Source organism: Balaenoptera musculus, chromosome 10 (genome assembly GCF_009873245.2).
Source record: "Balaenoptera musculus isolate JJ_BM4_2016_0621 chromosome 10, mBalMus1.pri.v3, whole genome shotgun sequence".
Classification (NCBI taxonomy): Eukaryota; Metazoa; Chordata; class Mammalia; order Artiodactyla; family Balaenopteridae; genus Balaenoptera; species Balaenoptera musculus.
Window position 1 is genome coordinate 43,909,750 of NC_045794.1, and position 18,920 is coordinate 43,928,669.

At 39.9% G+C, this 18,920-nt stretch overlaps 1 protein-coding gene across 1 annotated transcript; it reads right to left on the reverse strand.

The window, feature by feature from the left end:
• Positions 1-682: 682 nt before the first annotated feature.
• Positions 683-15,362, reverse strand: GTSF1 (gametocyte specific factor 1). The gene is made up of 9 exons (XM_036866176.1): positions 15,310-15,362; positions 13,368-13,412; positions 8,447-8,547; positions 6,511-6,637; positions 5,986-6,069; positions 5,457-5,520; positions 3,738-3,832; positions 2,784-2,817; positions 683-781 (listed from the first exon to the last, which is right to left on the reverse strand). The coding sequence occupies exons 2-8, from the start codon at positions 13,381-13,383 to the stop codon at positions 2,801-2,803; spliced, it is 504 nt and encodes a 167-aa protein (XP_036722071.1). The 5' UTR covers positions 13,384-13,412; positions 15,310-15,362; the 3' UTR covers positions 683-781; positions 2,784-2,800.
• Between the last annotated feature and the right edge of the window lie 3,558 nt (positions 15,363-18,920).

Consider the following 18,920-nt stretch of genomic DNA (forward strand, 5'->3'; position numbering starts at 1 on the left):
AGTTCAGAAATCTAACTTATTATACACAAGTCCCAGGGTAGTCAGCAGGGCCTTCGCACATTTCAGCTTTGAAGCTTAATCAAATTTCACACACAGTTGAAAAGCCTATCTCTTCTCCACATGTACACTGGTTCCTCCTCTCCATTCCAATCTTCACTCCTACACAATCCACATCTGGTTTGACAGCTAGTACAATTTCTAGCTGGAATGTGGGAAAGAGAAAAGAAATAAAAGAAACCTACCCTAGGTTACAAATATTCAGGGAACAAGATGTCCTAAAGATTCTAAACAAGAATAGGGTATATTTCTATATATAAATGCTATCAACATCAAAGACTCAATAAACAAATGCACTAATCAGAAAAGGTCCATTCCTATAAATGTTAAAAGGAATTTGGTTCATGTGTGTCAGAGAACACAAATATATACACAGTTACTTTTTCCAACCCAAATTTCTTGCCTGCTTTAGCTGGCTCCTTTAAGATAACTTTAAATGATTTTGTTTCATTAACGTAGAATGAGATATTAGTTCTGATCTTAGGGCTGCAGGTACTTAACCAAACTATCAAGCTATTTACAATGATGGTTTATTTGAAACAGTTCTGAGCATGAGGGTTCTTTCTTGCATCAAATGAGTAAGGACTTAAAGGAGGGAGGAAAAGAAAGGTACTTATCAGTTTGAAAGTCACAGACAATTTATCTTTCTCTAATTAGATTAGGAGAAAAAAATGAAGAACCCACTGTAGCAGGAAGAAGCAAAGAGTCTTCTAGGGTCTGGCATCTGCAAGGAAATGAGAAAAAAAAAAGAGTTCTTAGTTCCTATCAATGACAAAAGCATCAACTATATCTGACAATGGGCCACACAACTACAGCCCAATTAAAGTCGCTTGGTCTGCTGGAAGAATCTGTTGTTGCTAATGGCAGAACACCAAGTACTTTCTGACCCTTAGCTCTTTAGTATCACTAAGCACACAGAAACTTGTTAATTGAATTAAAAACATTCTATACAGAGATCAACCTACACTCGTGTCAACAGTTTTCACGGGTGAGGAGAAAATCAGAATTGACCATCCAGGCAATTGACTTCTCCAGACAATTCTGGATTAATTCCAATTAACTTATATTGATCTTTTTCTCTTCTCATATACCCATCTACTCATTAATTCAATAATATTTTTAAGCTGTTACAATGTACATCAGGGGAAGAAAAATTAACATGGTATTACCTGCTTTTGAGGCACTTACCTAGTAAAAATTGGAGTTGTTGATAAAAACACAAATGGGATAAAGCATTTAAGTGCAAGGTGAACAAACCCTTTTCAGGCATGTGCATTTAAAAAAATTCTCCACCCACTCTTAAGTTCCTTAAGGGAACAAGTCATGTCTTACATTTTTTTTGTGTGTGTATCTATCCAAAGAAGAGAGTTCTGCAACAACAGGCATTCAAAAAATGATGCTTTATTTTTATTAAGGGGATAAGAAGGTCTTTGGCTGTTAAAGGATTAGTACCTATTTTTTTTCCTTACTCCTCAGGGATTACATAGAAAAAAAAATTATCAGTGTGTAAGGAGTTTATTAGCAAAGAGTTAAGTTCCAAAGCAGAAAAATGTTTAGTCTTAAGTGATAGAGAGAAGTTTCTCCTAGGCTTTCACTGTAGAGTAGCCATTTTTACTAGGTAACTATCCACACTCTATGAACACCAAGCTCTCATGAAGTGTGTCAGAGAAGGATTCAAAGTTCACCATTTACCCATGTCTGTGTATGCTTTCTTGACACACCCCAGTGCAGTTGTGTCTTTCCCTTCTGGGTTCAAATCCAATTTTCTGGCTTCCAGATATATTTAATAATTTGATGTCAGAACCTACCAAGAAAAATGGCCAGTACCTACAAGCAACTGATAAATATTATTGTTCATAGCTAAGGAGTGTTTGCTTTTAGAATCTCTTTTCTGCTTCTTACCAGAAGAAACATCAGTTCTGGTACTAAAATGAACCCTAACTCGCAGAAGATCCATCTACTTCACTGTCCAGAGAAAGTAAATGGACTAGAAGGCAACAGGCCAATTACTCACTCATTCACTAAATATTCACTGAAGGCCTACTACCTGCAAGACAGTGGGGATTATCACCCCATTCCCAGCCCAACAATATTCCTTCTGCCAGAAGCAGTGTGGCTGGGCAGCCTCAGCCAAGACAGCATTTGAAGCATCAAACCTGGCTCTGCTATGGGTACATAGGGTGACCTCAAAGAAAGGCTTCATCTGTGAAAACGAAAAGATTTTGGACTCTTTATATAGATTTTGTGAGGTTCTGCTAAATCAAATATTCAGATAAGATCAACAGTGAGAGACTCTTAGAGACCCAAAACTTTAAAGTTCTCGTTCAAAGGAGTATGAATTTTTTGATGAGCATTAAACTGTACTGCACAGGGAAAGAACTGCAGAGCAGTGAAGCACAGTTGTTTGATTAATCTCAGTCCATTAAAAAGGCATGATAGATCTAGAATGCGACTTTGATAAAAAAAAAAAGAAAAAGGAAAGAGGCAGTGCGTACGAACATTAGGGAAAGCAACTTGGCATGTAACAGAATTCTAATTTAACTAAATGCCTATTCATTAGCGTGTAAAGCCATAACAGAGGCTATATACTTAAAAACACAGGCACATACAAAGCTTTAATTTGGTACCATAATCTGAAAGAAAATTGGACCCAAATTGCTTTATGTCCAGTTAAATCTTACTACCACCTGGAAAAAAAAATAGTGAAATAAAACTGAAATACTTACTTGAGATAGATACTCAGTTACTGTGCATTTCCATCTACGGAGTAGAAATATTTCAAAATAAATACGTCATGTCAATTGAAAATCACTCCATCCCCTATTCTTACTAAACACGAATGACTTATTCCTGGGGTATATGGAATTACAATATAAAAGTAGAAGAATTTAAAATTAGCAATTGGATTCCACTTAAGAGCATGGAAAAAGGAAACAGTCCTCTACCTATCAAGCCTTATGGCATATGATTTGGTGATCTCATTTTTGGAGTAATGAAAGTATCCAAAGGGAAATGTTTTAAAGGGGATCCTCTAGCCATCTAAAAATTAGCTCAAACAGTAACAAAAACTGAAATCAAGAGAATCTGAATTTGGGGGCAACATTAGGAAAAGAAAGTTTGTATTAAATAAAAATGACAGTATCTTGGGTGTACCATATGTAGGAATTTCTTTACTAGGGTGGTATGACATGAATTTCGCACCTGTTTACTCAGCATGGTCTCTGAAGCCTAGGAAACACATCTGAATACCATTCTTATGCTGGTTCTTACGACTTATTACTTTCATTTTGTCTCTACCCATTACCTTTTAGGCCCCTGCAATCCAATTTCTAATCCCAATTCCCTATCAATATTATGCCTTGAGAATTGGGGATGATTTCCTCCTAGCCAAAATCAATAGCCTTTTTACTGGTTCCCAAATTTACCCATGGTATTCGATGTCAGTGGTCACCCCATCTTGAAAATATTCTTTATGCTTCTGTGATCTTGTCCTTTCCTGCTACTAACCAGGAGTAGGGGGAAGTGAGTAAGGTGCTTGGGGTGCAAAATTTAAGGAGGCACTCACTCTCAGGGTCATGTGGGTACAAGGTGTTCAGACTCAACATGTCCTTGAATAATCAAGACCAACTGTATTTAGCACAACAAACAGAGTAAATGCATTTTGCCTCTATTTCACTTACTGTTTTTCCATGGCAGAACATATGGCAGAGACTTGGGAACACGCATGCCTGAAGCCAGGTTACTCTTATGTTCCATAACTGTGTTGCTTGCGGGGCTTCAAAAAGAAAGATGAATTTGACTATGTCAGCATATCTGTATTCTTCACGCAGGCACACACAAGATAATCAAAATGCGTTTTTTGTAATTTGGGGGAAAACAACAACCTACATTCTGAAATGTAAACACATTTCCATCAAAACATTCTCACAATGAGAATGATTACCAGCTTCTCTGGAAAGCTCACTCTTCTGTACAGGCATTAAGATGGGTCTAACCATTTTCATTTTCCAGAAATTGAGATAAACAGCAATGCCATCTACTGTTCAGTTGTATGACAGGCTCATGAACTCAACAGATAAAAGAGATAAAATAAAATGCCAAGACAACCAAACTAAAGGCAACAAATCTCACAGAACGGAGATAAAATTAAAATTGTACCAATGGAATTCATCTTTAAGTTTTTCTATCTCAGTGCATAGACAGACTAAGATACATTTATTATAACTAACTGACTTCAGGAGCTAAAAAATAAATATTGGTAAGTGTTCTATTTGAGGAAAAAAATGAAGTCTAGCATCTAATTCCTTCATTTTCTAATCCAGAAATAATCTCATTTGGGTTTGAAACATGATCTTTTTTTTTTGTGCCACGCTGTGCAGTTTATGGGATCTTAGTTCCCCAACCAGGGATTGAACCTGTGCCCTCGTCAGTGAAAGCACGGAGTCCTAACCACTGGACTGCCAGGGAATTTGAAACATGATCTTTTAAGGTTTGAAGATCAAGTAGTAATGAAAAATCGTAGAGATTTAAATTAGATACAAAATCAGTGGGAAGAAGAAATGCGTTTTCTTTCCTACCCATTTGGTATTATGGATTGCCCAATCTCAAATCAAGAACTTTTGGGCTTCCCTGGTGGCGCAGTGGTTAAGAATCCACCTGCCAATGCAGGGGACACGGGTTTGAGCCCTCGTCCAGGAAGATCCCACATGCCGCAGAGCAACTAAGCCCGTGCGCCACAGCTACTGAGCCTGCGCCCTAGAGCCTGCAAGCCACAACTACTGAGCCTGTGTGCCACAACTACTGAAGCCCGTGAGCCACAACTACTGAAGCCCACGCGCCTAGAGCCTGTGCTCTGCAACAAGAGAAGCCACTGCAATGAGAAGCCTGTGCACTGCAACGAAGAGTAGCCCCCACTCGCTGCAACTAGAGAAAGCCCGCACACAGCAACGAAGACCCAACGCAGCCAAAAATAATAAATAAAAAAAATAAATTTATTAAAAAAAATAGAACTTTTAAGATTACTTTTTCCTTAGACACTAGTTACCCAGAGTAAAAATGATACATGTGGCATAGCTAGAGAATTTTTTCAAAGCATTAAAATAATGTGAACTTAGAAAAAACTCCAACTAAGACATAAGAATAGCTGGCGCCACTGTCTCCCTTATTAGACTATAAGCTAGTATTTTTGTGTTCCCGCGGTAATTAACACAAAGCATGCGACCTTTTTATGAATCAAGGAATAAATAAGGAAAAAACCCCTCCAAAACTATATCTAGACTAAATTACCAGCAAGTAACATCATCAAGGAAAGAGGTCAATACATGCTTTGGTGGCTTCTATTGGTAACAGAGCACTGTGATTCTGGGAGGAAGAGGTGGGAATGAGGCCCTTACATTTACCTGTTGTTGCCACAGTAGGTGGCTGCGCCCCAGACAAATGGGGTGCTGGTCTGTTCCCACAAATCTGCCAAAGGAAGCAAAACATGGTTTGTGGTACTACTAGGTAAAACACCAATTCATGCTAGTTGAATTTGTAAGATGAGAAATAATAAACATAAGTTTAGAGAAGCAAGTAATAACTGATCAAGTACCCGGCTTAAGTGACAGAGTAGCAAGAATTTAATTGAAGGATATAAACACAAGTGACATAAATAATAATAAATGTGCCTAGCAGCAACCAAACACAGATGGTACAACACAATTTATGGAAAAAAACAGATGTAAAGAAGTGCTTTTTCCAATCAAGAGGGATAGGCTGTTCCACGTGTCTGCACAGAGAGACAAATGTGCTTGTATTGGGGCCCAGTAAAAATAACAAGTCATTCTGAACAACATGGTATGTTCATAAAAAAGGAAAATCTTCCTTCTATCTAAAGCAAATGACTTGAGATTTTGACATTGTGAAGAAAAAGATGTAGGAGCACTTCACCTTTATCCCAGTCTTCATCGCAAGGAGGGCACTGCCATGTGCTCTCAGTCAGAGTCTCTTGTCCGAGGTTCCTGGTTTGGCTGACTGCAAGACAATAGAGATTCTGACTTAACAAGGGAACACTGCCAAGTTATTATGTTTAAAGGGGTTAGTGGCTTAAAAGATTGCAGGGTATTTGTTTCTGAAAAATGGATGGGATGAAAGCTAAACAGAGAGGTCTTATCCCCTTGCCAACAGAAGACAAGAAAGAGAAGCAGAAACAAAGATGTTTGCCATATTTATGGTAATAAAAGAATTCTCATTTTTAGATGAATTATTAGTAAAATGAAATCAGGTTGTTCAGAAGAGAAAGCAGTCTGACAAACACCACCTGACAACCTTTTGCTGCTAAAATAAAAATCTCAAAGGCAGAAAACCACTGTTCTTCTGAAATGATGAAAGCCAAAATCAAGGTGATAACGTAGCATCATATAAATTTGAAGGGGCTAACCTCCAACACAGAAACATTTAGCTAGTCAGTCTTACCTACATCCTGCTCAATACAGCTTTTGTCATCACAGCTTGAGATATGACGACTGATTTCAGCCCGAGGAACCTGATGGCGAGCATTGAAGGGACAAGTAGCCAGTTTGTCTGCGACGTCAGGATGATTCTGTGAAAAAAAATTAAAGGGGTCCGTCAATAAACTTGTGGCTTAACTTGGTAGGTAAACTCATAGTAGAACATTAAGAGGGAATTATTTATCACTCATATGGACCATAGAGACATTACCTCAGAATCATCAAAAGCTAAGCCTCTTTGTTATGATTATAAAGACTGACAACACAGATATTGGGGTTAAAGTGGCTTATATGGAAGTAAACAGTGAATTTAGGATGGGGTATTTGAAACATATCTTCAGCCCGTTTACTTCTCAGGGTCACAAGATTCAGGCGGCACAGCCTGTAATGGTAGAGCTCTCTGGACGTCTTTGAAAGCTGATATTCAGGATGAACAGCAACACTAAAACACACTTAGTCTGCATTGCAGTAGTGCCCCTGCTACTGCAGTACAATAGTGCAGGAAAACAGCTGTTGGAAGGGAGCTGCAGAAGAGGCAAACCCAATGATTTTTCAGATTAACACAGGAACGCTTATTTAAAGTAATGATGCCTGAAATGAGGCTCTGAACAATTTGACCTTTATTTCAGCTATTTCACTAAGGAAAAGCCCAAATGATAGAGAACTCTGCTGACCAAGTTCCTTATTTTAATACAAAACAAGAAAACAAAACAAAATGTTTAATATCACCCAAATCCTATGGTAAGTTTACCAGCAATTAAGAAATTTATTAGGAGAAGCAAAAGATATATCATAAATGATACTCAAAAAAGTAAAAATAATGTAAAGTGGGGAGAAGGGTGGAAAAAAATAGGGGATGGAGAAAATTGTGAGGGCAGGTATCTCCATGATTTTTGTAAGGGATATCAGGCAATCGAATGCAAAGGTTTTGTAGCTGAAGATTAAGAGCATTAGAATAGGGGAGTTATGACAATGTCTTTTTACCACTTGGATCCCTTTCCCAACCTTTATCCTTGGAACATTTTTGAGAGCCTAGGGGAGGAAGTTGTGGTAGTATTTGCTAGTCCATATTGCCCAGGTTCAACCTTAAGGAATCCTTGCTCTAGAGATTAAAAGGAGCTGAGAAATAATCAACAATGGCATTATAATCATGTCTCCAGGACTGCAAGAGAAACATCCTTTGAAGAATGTTAATGCATACTTGAATTGTATGCAGATTTAGATTAAATACCAAAATTGTTTTCCAAGCATAAATCCTGGCAGAACTTTGGCCTCTGTATCTGACATATATATTCTAACAATCCTTTCAAACTGCCTCAATTAATATATCAGCATTAAACTAGCTTACATCAGCTAAGTCTACAAAAGGGTGACCAGAGAAAAAAAAATCTTTGAGCTGTTTTTTTTTTCCCCCAAAGATGCTTACTGTTGAAACTTGGAGAAACAGTTATTTTTAGGAATGATCTTTTCTTGGGTTAACCTCTAGCTGTTCAACTTCTCTAAAATTTCTAAACAAACAAACAAAAAAATCAGAAATAAGTGTATTACAATACTCAATCCTTATCAGGACAATGAGCACATCAAATTCACAAGGCAAGAGGGATTTCTCACTGCTAGCAAAAATTAGTGTTTCCTCTGTTTTACAAAGGCTGTGAAGACTCTAGAGAAGCTGTCTATGAAGGGTGCTCTGTCACTAGTGGGGGGAAAAACCAAAACAAGAAAAAACTTACATATCCAAGAAATAAACAAATTCTTTTCTATAAATATTGGTATTTAACCCAAAGCAATTCTGGCATTCAGTTAAAACATTTATGTTAAAATTATTTGATATTTACAAAATTTGGCTTTTAAAAAGAGCTCAGGAGGGCATCACAGGGCAAATTAAGAAAATAATACCCTACCTTTCTGCACTTGATAAGATGATAAGGAAACCTGCAGGCCCTGATCTGGTGGTTTTTATCATAGGGGCATTGTAACAGCTTTTCAGGGTCCAGGGTATCGACTGAAAGAGAGAATAATAGGGTAAGTATAAAGCTTAACAGGCCCTTGTAAAACTTCAGCATCCCCGGCACATTGGATTTTTTCAACAGAATCTGTAAGAGTTGAACAAGACAGTCTAACGACGGCTTGGAATTTTTTTTTTAAAAGGGTGACTAAACATCTGAAAATAAAAATGTAACTGTGAGAAGATAAAACTGCGTTATCATCGAATCTTCATTAAGTCCAGCAAAACCAGCAATCATGGGGTGGGGTCCTAGTTCAGATTTGGTTGTACATAAATATTGTTGTTTTCATTGTTGGTTGTCCTTATTATAAACAAAAAAATTAAATGAAACATCTTTTCCTTTTCTAAAAGTGCTAATTCAGGGTCATAGGACTTCCGTGGTGGCGCAGTGGTTAAGAGTCTGTCTGCCGGTGCAGAGGACACGAGTTCGAGCCCTGGTCCGGGAAGATCCCACGTGCCACAGAGCAACTAAGCCCGTGCACCACAACTACCGAACCTGCGCTCTAGAGCCTGCGAGCCACAACTACTGAGCCCGCATGCCAACACTACTGAAGCCCACGTGCTCTAGGGCCTGCGTGCCGCCACTACTGAGCCCGTGTGCTGCAATTACTGAAGCCCGTGTGCCTAGAGTCCGTGCTCCACAACGAGAAGCCACCGCAATGAGAGGCCCGCGCACCGCAACGAAGAGTAGCCCCTGCTCGCCGCAACTAGAGAAAGCCCACGCGCAGCAATGAAGACCCAACGCAGCCAAAAAGAAAAAAAAGTGCTAATTCAGGGTCATTCTTATCTCTAGCTAGTTCAACCAGAGCTTCCCAGCCAGTATGTTGAAAGTTGGAATGGACAGTGTACTGATACACTGCTGTGGGGGTCCATTGCACACGTGTCCCCTATCCCCCAACCAGTCCTAGGTAAGTTGAGGGTAGTGAATCCCCTACACTAGCATCCCTGTCTATTTACTAGTATGCTATGACATGAAAAAAGTTGGTAAGCATTGCTCTATATCAGTTATACATTCTATGGAAGCTTGAGAAATATTCATTGATAGATTTCTTTTTCGTCTGTCTGCTTTAATGTACTTCTATAAGTAGTTCCTGATCTCGGTTAATCTAGTTACCTCTCAAATGAAACCAATACCTTTACCAGATCGGTGGTTTTACTTTTCATATTTTGGAACATAATGAGAAAAAGACAGAGAATTCTTTAACCTAGTGATTATCAAATTGGCCAGATAAAAAAGTAGAATAATCTGCAAAAAGAGAACCTTAAGTTAAGACAACTGCAGACACCTTAACGGGGCTGCTGTGTGAAAGAAAGCCCCTAACCTATATCACGCTATTTAAAAGTACCCTTAGAAGACTATACTTTTAGGGACCATTTCAATAGTGTGAATAGAAACTAGAGAAGTTTCTCTGAACGTGTAAAACTATCCTTACGTTCTGCAAAATGTCCAGACTGAGCCCCAAATTTTAAGAAGCCTGGTTAAAGAAGGGAAATTAAATGGTTAAGCACATTCTGAATATATTATGAGGACAAGAGGCAACCTAATAAAATGCTGTTGCCACCACACTGAAGGCAATAATAAAAGTGAAATAAGATAAACAATTCACATTTGATAAGAAGCTTATAAACCAGGAGACTGCTATGAAAATCAGAAGCTAGTGGGGAATTGAAACAGACAGCTTCACTGGAAGAGTGGTAAACATGGGATAAATTGCTAACCCTGATGGTGATGCAAATGAGCCAGAAAGGTGACTTGAAGGACAGAATGAATAGGAAGGAAAAGTCTTAAAGGACAAGCAGGCTTATTATGCCAGCCAGGCTCATCCTGACCAGCAATCTTTTCATATTTCTGAAGCTCCAGGAAGAGTTTACAGATGAAATTCTTGTTAGTTTTCCTTCATTTAATCCATTCCATCACTAGCAAATGATAGGCCATGTCAGCAGCTGACAGACTGGACGTACTTTATGATTCATACACATTTTACTGCCCATACAGTGGTATTCATCAGAGTTGATAATGATAGCTTCCTACCAAAATGCTTTACTTTTTGGTCTCTGATAACTTAGGTCAGCTCTAAACTGGTTTTTTAGATTAAAATTTTATTTTTAATTAAAATTTTTAACGGTAATAAGATACACATAACGTAAAATTTATCTTAACCATTTTAAAGTATACAGTTCAGTGGTGTTAAGTATATTCACACTGTTGTGCAACCAACCTCCAGAAATTTTCATCTTGCAAAACTGAAACTCTATACCCATTAAATAACTCCCATTTCCTCCTCCCTGTAAACCCTGGCAACCACTATTCTACTTTTTGTTTCTATGAGTTTCACTATTCTAGACACTTCATATATGTGAAATCATATGGTATGTCTTTTTGTGACTGATTTGTTTCACTTCCCACAATGTCCTCAAAGTTCATCCACAGTGTAGCCTGTGACAAGATTTCCTGTACCTATTTTGCCATTTGCTTTCTTTTAACTTAACATATCTTAGAGCTCCTTCTATGTCAGTATGTTAAGAAATGTTTCACTGCTGCATACGGATGTACCATAGATTCTTAATCAGTTCCCTTACAGATAGACATTTAAGTTGTTTCCAGTTTTTTACTATTATATACAATGCTGTGACTAGCAATCTAACATATACTTCTTTGTGCATTGTACGAGTATTTCCCTTGGGCAGATACCTAAGAGTGCTACACGAAGTATATATGCATTTAAAGTTGTAATGAATACTATCGAACTGCTCAGCAAAAATCTTGAGTGGCTTTCTGGGAATATAACTTAATTTGGAAAACAAAGCAGGCCCTCTGGACAACCTTCCTCCAAGAGCGTAGACTCAGATGTTCCTCACACTTGCATAGGGCCCAGAACCCATGGTGAGAAATGGAGGAAACTTCACGGAAATAAGGAACTAGACTTGACGAGAGTATCATCAGCTAAGAGCTACCGCCCAAAGACAGAAGAAGCTGGAGATCTTCAGGAATCTATCAGATTAACGTTAGAGTTTTAGGTCACTTTGGGAAAAAGGTCAAACATATTCTAAAGCACTGTTTCTCACTTCAACATGATTCCTGGTGTTAAATCTTAAATCACTTGGGGACTGTGTTAAAATACAGATTCTGATTCAGCAGGTTTGAGATGAGGCCTGAGGCTGTGCATTTCTAACCTACTTCCAGGTGATATTTTTCTTTTTTTTTTCTTTTTTTTAAGTCTTAAAACAAAGAAGCTTTATTAAGAAAGACATAGATAAACAGAAATGCTATAGACTTAAAGGAGTTGATTCTTCACAAGCCAACTTATTTATTAAACTTAATCACAAAACTTAAATAAAATTGTAAACATACAGCAAAATTCACCATTTCCTTCTTTCTTTAACAAACATCTACTGATTATCACTATGTAAAAAAGTTTCTGTTATGTAGCAATACAGTAATTAAAAGAACCAGGTGATATTTTTCTAAGAAAAAAAAAAATCACCACTGACAAAAGTAATGAATAGAGATATAAAGGGGAGATGTTGCTTTCTAATTTAATAGAGTAGTAAGCTTCCAAGAATAAATAAATATAAATCTCTCATATCTATCTCACATGGAAATCTCAGATTTTAATTAACATATTTTTAGAAAAATTAAGGGGGTGAAGGAGGAAGCCCTATGGAAGATCAAGGAGAATCAGATCCATTATTCTCAAAGTACGGTCCTCAGATTAGCATCATCACCTGGGAACATGTTAGAAGTGCAAATTCTTGGGTCCCAGACCTTCTGAATCAAAAATTTTGGGGGTGGGGTCCAGCAACCTGTGTTTTAACAAGCCTCCCAGGTGATTCTGCTGCATGCTAAAGTTTAAGAATCTCTATTGTAGATATTTAATAAAGATTGTTTCCATGTAGTTTCTACATGTTGGTGATAAAGATTCTATTGGACTCTTCCTTGAAGGTAGAATGGGACTAAAATACCCTTTAGTTAGAACTTATTAATTATAGAGATTCTGAACAAGACAGAAAGTAGGAAACAAAGGAGGCCTTGTTGACGAGTTTCATCCACTCAGATGTTCCTCAAACTTGGTCAGGGTCTAGAAACCATGGTGCTTTGTAGTAGCAAGTAGGGCACTACATACAAACAACATATAAGACTCTGGTTCTGACTCTGTCCCCAACTAACTATGTAACTTTAGGACAAATCAATTAATCTAGGTTCTGTTTTCTCAGTTGTAAAATTCGAACGTTGAATGAAATGATTTTTCAGGTCTCTTTTGGTGCTACACTTGTATGATCCTAGGTCTCCTGGTTCCCATTTGATTTGTTGGGCCATCTAGATTCCTGGATCACTTGAGAAACAAGAATCCTCCCTAGGATTTCTTTAAGTCTAAAAACGCAGTGTACATCGACATTATGTATATCATATTATCCCACAAAATAGAAAGAAACCAGTTAGTTAGTTAATGACTATCCCTGTGTCATTAACAGGAGAAACTGAAGTCCTGAGGAATGAAAATGCTTCATTTAATAAAAATATAGTTTAACACTATGGTGTTAAACACTATGGTGTTAAACACACTATGGTGTGGTGTCCCAACCACAGCTTTCTCAAAGCTTGATGACTTCTCATACTTCTTTCTTTAAATTTCAAGTGTCGTATTTCAAATTTGGACATTTCTCTACATTACTAAAACAGTCTCTGGGGAGACCTTTTCTTCTCAGCAGTCTAGCGAGAAAAGTGAATCTTTCCCAACACAGTAAAAGTCTTGTCAGACAGAAAACTACATGTTAGTAATTTAACTTATTTTCTAAAAGCAACAAGAAGTACGTACTGTAAGTGTCTTCCATGTTGGAAATGAAGGAGCCAAATCCAAGTGCTGGGGGGGAAAAAAAAGCAGTGGATCAGGGAATCAGAAATGAAATGTATCAAAAGTAGCCCTAAGAAGTGGAGTCAAACTTGGATTCAAACTAGAATTGAAGTCACCCAAGTTCAATATAAAAAACCCTTATAGCACCTCCCTCCCCCTCAATAAGTTTCTCCCCTTGAAGGCATTCTTTACTACTTTGAACCATTTTAACATCATTGCCCAATTCACACTCTTGGAATAAATTCTAGGGCTCACAGTTAAGAAAAACCAAATATGACTACTAAAACTGTATTCAGGTGATAAGATGTCAGTCTATTTTAAGTGCCATTACAACACCCTGTCACTGTTTACCATCTATTAGGGTTTGATGCTATTTAACATTAGAGGGGGCAAGTCAAGCCCACAAGAATACTGTTATTTAAACTTCAGGATGAACAAAGGAAAAGGGTACTATTTTAAAGCTCTCCTCTCAAGTCCTCAAAAATACAGGATGGGCAGGCTGCCAGTCTTGCTTCTCCCCCGGGGACCTGGGGATGCTGGAAGCCTGTGTCAGACTATGCACTCAATCCATCCAATATGTCCAGAGACGTTCTAGTTTACTATTTCTACGACTTTTCTTAAACATGATTAGGAAGTACCATACTTTTTCCAGTGATGCTTTACCCCCCTCCCCAAATCTCCTATGCTAAAATGGATAGACTTGGTAATTTAAATCTCTCCAGTTAATACTCATTCCCTCTATGCATTGAGGAAAAACTTCTGAATGTTAGGACTTGAGAACTGTCCATTTTATAGTTGACAGTCATAAAAGAACAAGTCTGTAGCAGAAATGTGGAAGATTAAAAGACAAATGTTTTTTTAGTTTCAGTCCTCTTCCACCTGAGAGTCCCCCCTATTGAGCTCTGTGATTAAATAAACTTATCATTATGGAAAAGACTAAATCTATATAAAACCATCTCCATAGGAAACTTCTGAAAACTGGCTAGGTTTACATCTATTACCTCTAGAGCCAGCTCTCCTTTGCCTCCTCATACAATTCCACACCCCTTCCCCCCATTCTATGACATAAGCAGCCTTGGAACCTATGATAGGAAATACAAGTGATCAGCTGGAACTCGTTTAGTAATTTGCTGCAGAGCTCATTTGTAAATGACAATCATCGGTGAAACTGTCATAAAAAATATTTTTCATGTCTGGATTAAGAAATTCTGACATTCCTTTTGACATGTTACACATAGTTAGTTTATACTTTTTCAACAAAAATAAAAGAGAATTGGAAGAAAGACTCAAGCACTATGTTCCTTGATTTTAAGTCCTTTAAAGGAGCGATCAGTGCCAGATTCAGCAACTTGTAGGGAGCCATCCTATCCTTTGGGGGCAAAAAGACTAAATTACACAAGATTAAGGACACTGGAACCTATAGCCTCATCATTCAGCCCTGTCCATCTAAGTATCTTCCGTATTAAACTGTTAACAAGTGAGTCTTTTACGTTTTCCCTAGTACTAGACAGCGGTGTAATGGACAAATGACACTCAGCAGTCAAGCTTAGGGGCTGGTTGCAGCCTGAAGCAACTGGTTACACTCTTAACCGAGCTGGGGTCTCGGTAAAACCATCATTTTTCTTCCTTTAAACAAAACAGTCAGAGTCGATTTAAACAATGGGACTAAACAGGAGAAGGTGGGGAAGATGGTTAACTTAAAAGAATGGAGACACAGGAGCCAGGGAGGACCTCGAGGGGACGAAGCAGCGGCAGCACCACCGGTTGCCAAAACAGCCGCGCTGAGAACCCACGAGGCCGAAAGCTCTGGGCAGAAAAGGGAAGATACTAGAAGGTGAAGGTATCCCAGCCCACTAAAGGTGAGGTCTTTGGAGGCCCCAAGCCGGGGCCCGCGCGTCATTCCTACCTTGGCCGAGACACACTCTGCTCACACTCGCCTTCACCCCACGCCCGCGCCCAGCAACGCTCACTTCCGGCCCCTGACGTTAGGGGGTGGGGCTCCCACTTCCTGTGACGGAGGCGGGGTTCTGACCGAGCGAGGCGCGGGCTCCGCAGAGGGTCTCCTCGGCCCTCCTTCCTCGGCTCTCCCACCCCTGCCCCCCACCTCGGGCCGTCGTTCTCTGGCCCCTGGAATTACCGTGGCCTTGCGTGGGTGGAACTCGCGCTGCCCTGCCGGGCTCTGAGGTGGCCATCTTAGAAAGGAGAACGAGTGCTGAGACCTGGGCGCTCGAGGAGGGCCGGGACTCGTTAGGGGTCGATGGATGGGTACTGGTGAGAACGAAGCCTTGTTTGTGGAAGTTGTCCAGAGAGAAAGATAATTTAGATTTTGACTGGAAGGAAGAGGAAAATTGAAAAGGAGATAAGCAGACACAACAGGCCCCCCTTCCCCCCCCCACGCCAACCCCCCCAAAACGAATCACCAAGGACGGGTCTTCGTTTCTGTGCGAGGGCTTCCTCTAGTTGGAGCAAGCGGGGGCCACTCTTCATCGCGGTGCGCGGGCCTCTCACTATCGTGGCCTCTCTTGTTGCGGAGCACAGGCTCCAGACGCTCAGGCTCAGTAGTTGTGGCTCACGGGCCTAGTTGCTCCGCGGCATGTGGGATCCTCCCAGACCAGGGCTCGAACCCGTGTCCCCTGCATTAGCAGGCAGATTCTCAACCACTGCGCCACCAGAGAAGCCCTAGTTTTTGTTTAGCACTCGTTGTAGGTAGAATTTCAAAATTCAAAAGTTGATAATGGTTTTATCTGAGAATGCGTGGTAGGATGGATGCCCTAGTCAGATTAAAGCGAGTTTTAGAGTTGAGTAGAGAGCTCGAGGTAAAAAGGGCCAGAAAGTTATAATTTGATAGTGGAAAACGAAACATATATTGTGAGCCTTTGTTCTGGAAACTGTGAAACCACAAAAAAAAAAAAAAGGTGCAAGCTGTGGTTCTTGTCTCCAAGGTGCTAGGAAAATAGGCCCCAAAGTGAAAGGTTAAATGGTAGTGTAACAGATGCCAAGAAAGTTGTTGAGACTGTAAATTCATATTAGGAGGAAATCAATGGGACCCAGAGTCACCTGGAGAAGGCTTTGAGAAAAAGGACGTGTGGCCTTTGAAGATTAGACAGAAAAAATGAAGAGATTGACACTACAGGTAGATCTGGTAATAATAGTTTTCAAAACCAAGAAGTAAAAGATGTGATATGACAAATTTTTGTATTGCCCAAGGTAGGCAGTCTGGGAGCTCAGTCTGGGTGCTGAAATATTGGGGGTTTTAGAACATTTCAGTGACTTCTGGAGCCTACATATAATTTAGGAGAACTTATCCTGACAGCACGAACTTAACGTGGCTTCAGTGAAAAGTGTCGTGGGACATTTTATCTTTAGATGAATAATATGTAAACATTGTTATCGGGTTTTTTTGTGTTTTTTTTGTGCGTGCCACGCGGCTTGCAGGATCTTAGTTTCCTGTCCGGGGATGGAACCCAAGCACCCTGCACTGGAAACGCGGAGTCTTGACCACTGGACTGCCAGGGAAGTCCTGTTTTTTGTTTAATTATCATCCCTTGGGCTGAAGAGAGTGTGCTTCACAGCCTTTGGTTCATATTAAGACCCTAAAAAAGAAATGCGTTGATGCAAGCAGAGCACAAGCCATTCTTGTTGCAGGCTACTGGTTTTTTTTTTTTTAAATAAATTAATTAATTAATTTATTTTTGGCTGCATTGAGTCTTCATTGCTGCACGCAGGGTTTAGTTGCGTCAAGCGGGGGATACTCTTCGTTGCGGTGCGTGGCCTTCTCATTGCGGTGGCTTCTCTTGTTGTGGAACACGGGCTCTAGGCACGCGGGTTTCAGTAGTTGTGGCACGTGGACTCTAGAGTACAGGCTCAGTATTTGTGGCGCACAGGCTTAGTTGCTCCGCGGCTTGTGGGATCTTCCCGGACCAGGGCTGGAACCCACGTGCCCTGCGTTGGTAGGCGGATTCTTACCCACTGCGCCACCAGGGAAGCCCGGCTACTGGTTCTTAATCTTGCCTGCACATTAGAATCATCTGGGGAGATTTTAAAACATATTGTGCCACGTTTCCCTCCCAGACCAATTAAAAGGTTGGGCATAGTTATTTTTAAAAATCTACCCAGATGATCTAACGTGCAGTCAGGGTTGAGAACCACTGACCTAGGCACTGTTTTGAACTTACAAAAGCTGTTCTTCACCTGGGTGGCCTAGATGATTCCTGTGAAGGAGGAGCAAGCTGTTAAAGTGCTTCTTGAAAGATGATTGCTAAGAATGAAAGCTTCCTTACAAGCTTAGCACAAAGCATTTTAGAAAAAGCTGCTGTTTTGGCAAATCAGTTTCAGATTGTTAGGAGTATCTTAACGTAATCTTTACGAAATCCTAAACCTTAAACCTCTGGATTTATCACAACATTATTCATGCAGAATTAGTGGGGCCGCTGTGACTTGAAATGAGATGTGATTTTTCAGGCTTTAGTTATTTTTTTTGGCCGTGTTGGGTCTTCATTGCCACAGGCGGGCTTTCTCTAGTTGCGGCGAGTGGGGGGCTGCTCATTGTTGCAGTGCGAGGGCTTCTGATTGCAGTGGCTTCTCTTGTTGTGGAGCACAGGCTCTAGGTGCATGGGCTTCGGTAGTTGTGGCTCGCGGGCTCTAGGGTGCAGGCTCAGTAGTTGTGGCTCGCGGGCTTAGTTGCTCCGCGGCATGTGGGATCTTCCTGGACCAGGGCTCGAACCCGTGTCCCCTGCACTGGCAGGTGGATTCTTAACCACTGTGCCACCAGGGAAGCTCGGTTTTTCAGACTTTAAATTGAGGTTTTAAAAAAAAAAAAAAAAAAAAAAAAATTGAGGTAATCTGGTGAAATTGTTGACACTGTTTCTGTGACCCATCTGAACTTTTCATTCAGATACCTGCAGGTTGAAATTTCTGGGGAAGAAAGAGCTAAGAGCTTGAGAGGACGGGGAGTGGGTACCAAACCAGAATCCAAAGTCAGGCTTCAGTGCATTCAGTAATGCCTTGTCAGGGTGACAGGATCCTCAACTGATAAAGCTGTTCCATTTAGCACCAGTGAATGAGCCCACTGACTTTCAAACAAACAAACAAAAGAACCAAACCTGTCTTTCAGTGGTGGAGATATTAAAATAAAAATGCACCACACATCTATTCTTTCTATTCTTAAATGCTTTGTTCATTCCTTTCCAACCCAGAAAGTTCCTGCTTTATCTGATATCCCTGCTGAGCTTTCCTTCAGACTGATTTTCCAGCCAGGTTGAATGTATTTGAAAAGGAAAAAAAAAAAGAGAGACCAAGGCATTTACACAGGGTCATTCTAAGAGCTAGTTGGGATTAATACCCTAAACTGAATCTGATCTTTGCTGGTTCTATCTCTGGATATGCTTGCACATATGCATATCTCTAGATATGCTTGCATTTATCCCTAAATTATAAATTATATTTTTAGAGTTATTAGTTAAAAATAAAGACTGAACTAATGAGTTAAGCGACAGATCTGTATGCTAATGACTGAAA